Genomic DNA, 9,125 nt, shown 5'->3' on the forward strand with positions numbered 1-9,125 from the left:
CTTTAATGCATGTTCGGCGAGGTTGGTTCTTCAATCCACAAAGCTGCGTACTTTTGGACAGGGAAATCTTTCATGGACACTAATTATTTTTCAACTGTGTTTGTTACATAGTTAGCAAAGGGTATTCCATTTTCTTTGAGGGGGATAAAACACACCTGGCAGCGAAAAACATAATTTCATTTTGCCAGGGATAAAATGTTTTGTGGGGGGAAATCCCAATTAAATAAAAAGAAATCTTATAATTGTCAAGCCATGTTCACATGTTAACGAACAACCTATATGACCAATTAAGTGATTTAATCAACAGATTGTGATTCGATCATTTGTTTTCTTATTCAAGATTTTTCTTTTTCTTTTGCGTTTTCCATTCAGTATGGAATACAATAACGGATAAATATCCCCCACGACTCTTCTCGCAAACTCTTATTTACTTATTTATTGAACACAAACAGCTGAATGCCCAATTACAGTGTTCTACATTTTCTGCTTTGAGTTTGTAAGTTTACATGATTTCATGATAAGAAATATTCTTGAAGTTGCAGAAATGTAAATAAAACATAAAACATGTCAACGCTAAATGAAAAGTGTATACAAGAGAAAGTATAGTTACCAAAGTGAGTTATAATAATAATACATGTTAATTAAAGATAGTGGAATAAAATATCAGATTATTACTCTTTGGAAACATTTTCCATTATGTTTTTGCATATTTGTGGCCCAATTTCGACAACGATACGTCAAATTCTTTGTGGATTATCGGTTTAGACTTGGACTTTTATACGTACCCCTACAAGAATAAATTGATCTCATTTTCGAAGACGTACGGTCCAATTACTCTGCCGGCCAAATTCTTCACGAATTAGGCTCGGCAACAGTCAATGCATTATGAACATTATCGAAACATTCTTTGGTCCGGCATTGGATGGTTTGGATATCAGCAAAACGGCGCCACCTGTCACGTGAATCTACTCATTTGTTGCTGCAGAAATTCCCTGGCCGTCTGATTTTACGGAGAGGTGACCACAACTTGCCCCCAAGATCTTTCGAGTAAACGACATGACAAGTATACGCTAACAATCCCAATTCTGGAGTTGATTGCTTAGATTCGATGCATCATTGGCCAAATTGGGCCACAAAGGTGCAGAAACGTGATGAAAAATTTTGTCAAAACATTGAGAGTTTTTCGGAAGAGCACATTCGTCCGACATTGTATTCCATACTGAATGGAATGTCTGTACTTCACTTTGAAATGAAAATCACACTGATTTTCCAAGAAAATATGCGTTTTATGATGAAATTAAATCGTGCGCTCTGATTCGGACACCCTTCACATAAAGAATCAAGTGATTTCGTTGGATGCTTTTTATCATTTATTTGTGATTATTCGGATTAGATTTTGTAATGTTGTTGTTCTTACTGTTTCATGAAGCTAATGGTGAGGATGAGAATGATTGATGAATAAATGAAATTGATGAAGAGACACTCACAACGGAACACTCATTCTCAAGCCAGTTGGAAATTTCTCATTGTTTTTTCCAATTTTTACAGTTTTCAAATCTTATTCAGTTTATTCATTTAGTTCCATGTGCTCCTCATTAAGCGAAGATATTGTTCGAATACTAAGTGTCCTGGTAGCCAGCTGTCGGTCTCCGTGGCGAGGTGGTCAGCTCAGCGCGTTTAGAACCAGAGATCCCGGGTTCCAATCCCAGTTAACACTTGAATGTTTGAGTTTGAATAAACATTCATTTTATATTTATTTCAATAAGCTATTAAATAAAATGTAATAAACAGTTGCTGGAGTTAATGAAAAAAGCATGGGCAACAAAAAGGGAAGCGAACCCAGAACCTTTGGCATGTGAAACTGATACTCTACCACCTACATGGCCACCGAGCCACTTAGGAGTTGGACAAAATCTTCGGCCAATGACGTGCGCATGGAAAATTTCGAAAGTTTGAAGCGTTTTTTCTAGAATATGACTGGCTAAGGCGTGCTACTACCTTGACATATCAATTTCTATAGAGTAATGGTAGGCATTACACAAAGTCCCGTCCAAAACTCAGTTTCCTCAGCCGTGATATCTCCTTGTTATCAGAAATATAGAAAGCATGCCACAATAACGATTTGATTTGCGGTTGATTTAAGATACTCAACCGTTAAGTTAATCATAGAAAATATACAACACCAAACTATGAAAGAAAAAAGAGTGATTATAAAATAAGTACCCGATTTTGTATAAACATCTTGTGCATAGGGAAACCTCTGCCATAACAACTGAATAAACAAGACACGACAAATAATAATATTAAGAAATAAAAAAGTAAAACCGTTAACCAAACGACACAAGGGTGAAGGCAACAACGTATCTCTACGAAGGGAGCTGGGGAAGCTTATGTGAATGCTATAATATGTGTTAACAATTTAGTTCACACTGAGAAAGAAAATGTAGTGAAATGTCTACAAATAAATATGAACGAACCGGAACGGTCCGTTGACATTTCTGACGAGACGGAACGCCGTTCCGATCCATTTCGAGTCCTGATCTAAATGATTGTCATTACATGCAAATTAACCCAGTTGTTTAATTGACAAAATATATCCGTAAGTAACAGAGCGAAGTGGCGATGGTTTTTATTATTAAATCATTAAAATCATGCCATTCAAGTACTAGTCCAATAGTATCTTCACTTCCGTCCATTTTCCTATTTCTGCACAATTCGTCATATGCCAACGATCATTTAGATCGTGGGGACCTCGAGTGGTGTTTTATCGATTCATAGAAAAGTCAACAAATTTATAAATGTATATTTTATATATATATATATATATATATATATATATATTATCCTAGTTTCTTACAAAATTTAATTTTAAATGTAAATTTGTTTATTTGAAATTACTTTGAGCACTCAATTACAAAACGAAAAAATAATTACATCTACCACATTGTTTAATTTCCACGTAGGAAGGAGAGAAAATATTAATTAATGAAATTTGAAATTAGTGAAGTCTTAAGAATTAATGCATATGTAATATGTACTAGTAGTAACGTTATTTTCATTTTTTCATCATTTAATTTTGTTTTACAGATATTTTAGAGAAGTTGCTGAGTACCATTTCGTCGTAGTGATTCTTTCTTAACTCAGGTGATAATTTTTCGAATGTTTTTTCGTCGATTCACAATCTCCTTGCAATCAATTGGAACACTCTCTACTGCAAGGAAAATATCTGCGCTCTTCGCAAACGAAGTTCACGTTTTTAGCTACCTACGTGATGTCAGCGACACAGATAAGCGTATTTACTAAAGCCGTGCTTGGCTTGGAGAAAGGCCAAACAAGATTTCTTATCGATTGCCGAGGACATTCCGTAAGATATTCACTTATCGTGTACTAGATAAAACTATTTAGGTACACTCTCATTGCCTTCGCAACTGAAAGACTGTGTTGTAATTGTGGAATAAGTTATGTGTTTTGCGTAAAGGCATGATGTTGGTGCAAGTGTTAACGTTTTTCTGGAATTCTAAAGAGCGAAGAAATTCGTTTATATTTGTGAAACTCTATGGACTAGATTACAACGCAGTGCTGTGATTAAAAACCTAAGTTTTTGAGAACCACATTCGGTAACTGGAAGAAGCGTGGGTAAGTGTGGAAATCAAGAGAAACGTCTCCGTGAGTATTAGTGTTCTGTTTGTGTATTGTTCCATCTTGGAAGTGAGATAATAACTGAAAAACAAGGAAGATGAAGTTGAAGGAAGAGACGGAGGAGAATAAATGGCTGCCGTTGCATCATGCCGTGTGCACGGGGGACAAAGAAACAGCTTACCAGGAACTGAAAAAAGGTACGATGGTGGAATCGAAAACTCCAGAAGGCTTAACGTGCCTTCACATCGCAGCGTACGGTGGAATCCTGGATCTTGTGCGTTTTCTCATCAATTACGGTGCTCCAGTCGATGCACAGGATTCGGAGAACAGAACACCGCTTCACTACGCAGCAAAAGTTGGATATTCGGAGTGTATTCGGTTGTTGCTGGAGGCCAAGGCTGCTCCGACAGCCACTACGAGCCAACTGCATACGCCCCTGCACCTGGCAGCCATGTTTGGTCGTGAAGTGTGCTTGCAGTATCTTTTGGACGCAGGGGCAGATCCCAGGGCGGTTGACGTGGAAGACTGGACTCCCTTGCACTACGCCTCGTTCAACGGCAACGCGAACTGCGTCCGGTCGATCGTTGATGTAGGCGGGCTTCCTTCCCTCAGGACGAAGCGCGGCCGCACGGCCATGCACCTGGCTGCGTACTCGGGAAACCTAGAGTGCCTCAGGATCCTCTTGGAAAGAGGCGGGCAGGGCAACTTTCGGGACGAAGGCAACTGGACGCCGCTGCACTTTGCCGTGCAGAACGGCCACGTGGCGTGCGTGGAACTCCTGCTGAAGCACGGGGCGGGTCTGCAGCCGGAAACGAACAAAGGACACACCCCGCTGCACGTGGCTGCCTTCACGGGCAGCTACGAGTGCGTCCGAATCCTCGTTCAAAGCGGCGCCGACGTCAAGAGTAGAGACATGATCAGCTGGACACCACTGCACTGCGCCGTCCGCTGCGGGAACTCGGAATGCGTTAACCTGCTTCTCGAGCGCGAGATGGCGCTAGAAGCGATCCTCATCATCGACAAGTACCTGCTCCTTATCGCTGCGCATCACGGACACACCAACTGCGCGCAGATTCTGGTCAAGGCGGGCGCCGACGTCAACTCATCCGACGTGTACCGCTGGACGCCGCTGCACTTGGCGGCCAGGTACGGCTTTCAGGAGAGCGTCGTGTTCCTCCTGAAGAGCGGGGCGATCCTCAAGTGCAAGACCATGGACGGCTACACCCCTCTGCATTTGGCGGCGCTCAACGGACACCTGGAGATCGTGCGACTGCTGCTGCTGGCTGGCTCCCCCGTTAACCTGGGCAACGACAAACGGGAGACGCCGCTGAAGTGCGCCAGGGACAGTGGTCAGGAGGAGTGCGCGAGGCTTCTGGCGCAGTTCGGCGGAAGGCTACATCCTCCCGTCGATGCCCTTGACTCTTGTTGCAAGATCTCATAACAGGGTGGCCACTCTAGGACCATTATAAAATCCAAGTATAATTCCCGGTTTTCAAGGCGGACTTTCCAAAAATTGAAGGGTTCAAATAGATATTTTCTCAATTTCAATCTTACGTATTACCGCATCTCTCCCTCCTCCCATAGGGCCTCTTCGATGGCGTAGTCGTCGCCTTGTAATGAAGAGGTACCGGGCTTGATACCAGGTGAAGGCACAAGTGGTTCGATCCCACTTTAAACTATAAGACCAGTCCCGATTAGTATTGCTACAGCGCCTAGAATAACGTAGTGTGGAAAACGGCATGGTTTTGCTCCCTCTCGCTGGTTCCACTCAAAAATGAAATCCGCTAGAGGCGCTGGTGTTGACACCGGGGTACAGCGCTCGACTGCTTATAATGGAAGTAAATGGGTTTTTTGCTGCAACGTCTGATTCTTTTCTTTGTAACATTTCTTTGCATCAGAAAATTGTTATGATATTTGGTACAGTAGTCGCGAAAATATTAAGAATATTATGAACCGTCTATCATGACCTGTCCTTGAGTTTTTTTATTAACAATACGGAAGAAAACATAGGTATGGATTGTAACACGTAACATGACAATTGCTGCGAGAATTAGTATTGTGTATGCATTATCCTGAAAGGTTCATTAATATTGTCATTGTCACAAATATTATTTTTACGGAAATTCGCACAGACAATACTCGTTTATTTTAATTAATTAATTAATTTAATTAATTTGCGGTTTATTTTCATCAAGTACAAGGTAGACATTTTACAGCCAAGTCACGAGTAAAAATGCACAGTCCTTAACACCAAAGTTCTACTTACCAATCGACACGAATGTAAAGCAATTTGTTGATAGAGATGACAAGGTACATCGTAATCGGCTATTTCAACTCCATGGAATATGAAATTAAATTCTTTCGAATATCTGCATTTCGGGAAAATGACTTCATAATATGTACGCCACGAAACATTTTTTCCCCTTCATGACACTATTTCAATTTTATTAGTATACAAAAATAAACTTGTGTACACAATCCAACGTTTGACGTCCAGCCTCACATGCGATATGTTGATGCTCGTGTTGCGTTGCACATAAAACGTATTTATGTTACTTTTCTGTGTAAATTAATGCCATTTCGTGACTGTAAATCACTCCACAAATATAACTGTTTCCATCAATTCACTTACCGCCTTTCTAGAGAAACAAATCTACACAATATATTCCAAAAACTAACTAAGCCGCATTACTTTCATAACAAAATTAGCCGCTGTGTCGATCGCACTGCCATCTACTTGTCATCGTCTCGGGGAACCAGTTTCTTGGGTCGTTTTCCACACTACGTTATTCAATGCGCTGTAGTATTACTGTGCATAAAGTGGACTTAAAAATAACGCATTCCCCCGTCCCCACACACAAATATATTAACAATATAAAATATCAAATGTACCCAACAATTCTAATTCAATTTAACGGCATACATATTTAAAATATTTGGTAAAACTATCAAAGCCGGGAATCCCCTGTAACTCGTTTATTCTGTAATTGTTTACATTCGTACTTACTTATTCTGCATTGGGAAAGATTGTTTAACAAGGGATTTCGCTTTTTTAACGAAATTGGTATCTATTGTCGACATATGGAGTAATTATTGTTCGTTCTTTCCTCTCTTCCTGAACACGCAAAATGGCGGGCAAATCTTGACTAGCGTTGCGTTTCAAACGGCAAAGCAGTGTTTCAACCTTCTTAACAGAAAAATTCCCGCATAGCCCCAAAACACCATTCCCGCATAGTCCCAAAAACCATTCACGCATAACCCCAAAAACCATTCGGGATAGTATGACCATCCACGAATAGCCCCAAAAACCATTCCCGCATAGCCTCAAAAATCATTCACGCATAGCCCCAAAAAGCATTCTGGATCGTATAACCATCCACGAATAGCCCCAAAAACCATTCACGATAGCCCCACGCACCATCACGGTAAGGTTAGGTTAGGTTTCTTTAGGTTGGGCAATATAGTGAAAAAACTATGTGTTTGGAAACACTTACCGGGGATTACGCCATCATATGCTCGGAACATCCGGTTCAAGTACAAGGATGGAAATGCAAGCAACGGCTTTCGTGCATTGGACGGACATTATTATAGAAAAAAACATGAATTAGCGGCCAAATACATTGAAAAATGCGAGAAAACACTTCTACGAACTTCCGAAATTACACACAAACTGAATTCCGTAAGTACTTTCTCCTATAAATTTGAAGAAATCGGATTCCCGGCTTTGATAGTTTTACCAAATGTTTAATTAAAGGATTGGAGTTTACACTTGCAATTTCACATATTCGACTCCAAATACATGGACAAAGAGAAGCCACAAATGTTACGAGATATACTAATTTACGAAAATGGTTAATTGTATAAGAATTTTAAACTCAAATTTACCTAATCAACTTCAAGATATGTAATCTTGCAATTATCTTACATCTGTCAGTCTATCAGATCTGCAAAAGACACTACAATGTAAACGGATCGAGAAAATTCTGTTTTATTTTCCATGCAGCTTTTTTTTAATTTCCTCGACAAAGATAAAAGCCAAACTATTATAAACGTCCCTCAGGGCATTTTTTAAACATGTATAAATTCAATGGGATTTGGATTTTAATAAAAGTCTACGGAGAAAAATTCATGCAGAATTCACGCATAATACCCGGAATTCAAAGAATTCCCATTAAGTAGCCATCCCGCATAATCTCTCGTTCTCCAGTACTCCTAAAATGTGCTGCTATACATTCTTAGTCAAATCTTATTATTTATACACAAGGTGTCTTCAATTTTGTAAAATCAAAATTCCGTGACTTTTCAGGTTTTCTAGACCAAGTCGTTACGGCAATATATGTATTTACACATGTTTGTAAGAAGGTCATTAGAATTAATTATATAGAATTTCACGTAAACAAGTTACTAGACTTCACATGTTAAAACTAATAACAAGAAAGGAAACTGAAAATTAATTAATTGTTGTATAAGAGCTTTTGCGTATTACTTGCCATGTATTGACTATTGGTAAACAAAGAATTATTTTTTATCATAAAAATCATAATTATAGAATAAATAATACATAATTATAGTAAAATTTAGTAATGTATGTATTAATGCTAATATCAAGAAAACAACCCAAAAATTGAAACAAGAAAATGGTAAATGGCAATAGCCACTTACTGTACCAGATTTCTACTTATATCAAGAGCATTAAAGACCTCCCCAATGGCGTAGCGATAACGACGTAGCCTTGTAATAAAGGAGTCCAGGGTTCGGTAGCCGGTGGAGGCACATAGTGGTTCGGATCCCACTTTAAACTGTAGGTGCAGTCCCAATTAGCCTTACTGTGCATAAAGTGGACTTAAAACACCAACTCAATCAATCAAGAGTATTAAATATGCAATTTTTACTGTAACTACTGGCTATTCTCACTATACCAAACTGAAGTATACTTTGTCCACAACTAATTTAAAATTTCTTGGGTGTGCTTTTTTCTTTCTTTATGCAAAAACCAACTTTTAGTACTCTACTTAAAAAATGTTGATACGTATTTCAAGAAACACAGTCAATTTTCCTAACATTTCAATGACTTTTCGAGAAAAAGTAAATTCCTTGATTTTTTTCATGATTCTTTAGGTTTTGCAAACTGGTAGACATCCTGATACAGTGTACAATCTATTCTCTTTTCTATTTATTTAGACAATTTCACAAAGAACAATGAAAATACAATTTATTGACCATTTTAAATTTGTAAGATTCCATGGGGAATCATGGGAAACCAGTACTTTGATATACATATTGTGATGAATTATGTCCAAGATGGCTGATTATTTATTTGTGATAAATTTGTGTTATATGTTGATTTTTATTCCATAAATATACGAATCGAACTTTAACAAGTCTATATTTTTTTGTGAAACATGTAAAGGATATTGACAAATAATATGTGATAACTTTTCATTTCACGTACCTCATTTCAAAAGCTTAAAAAATAATTCACAACA

At 38.6% G+C, this 9,125-nt stretch overlaps 1 protein-coding gene across 1 annotated transcript; it reads left to right on the forward strand.

Annotated features, from left to right (window-relative positions):
• Positions 1–3,436: 3,436 nt before the first annotated feature.
• LOC146002021 (uncharacterized) lies at positions 3,437–5,335 on the forward strand. Its single transcript, XM_083139729.1, has one exon. The coding sequence runs from the start codon at positions 3,737–3,739 to the stop codon at positions 5,078–5,080; it is 1,344 nt and encodes a 447-aa protein (XP_082995855.1). The 5' UTR covers positions 3,437–3,736; the 3' UTR covers positions 5,081–5,335.
• Positions 5,336–9,125: the final 3,790 nt, after the last annotated feature.

The sequence above is a fragment of the Lepisma saccharinum genome, chromosome 18, assembly GCF_977018435.1.
Source record: "Lepisma saccharinum chromosome 18, izLepSacc3.1, whole genome shotgun sequence".
In the NCBI taxonomy this organism is placed as follows: Eukaryota; Metazoa; Arthropoda; class Insecta; order Zygentoma; family Lepismatidae; genus Lepisma; species Lepisma saccharinum.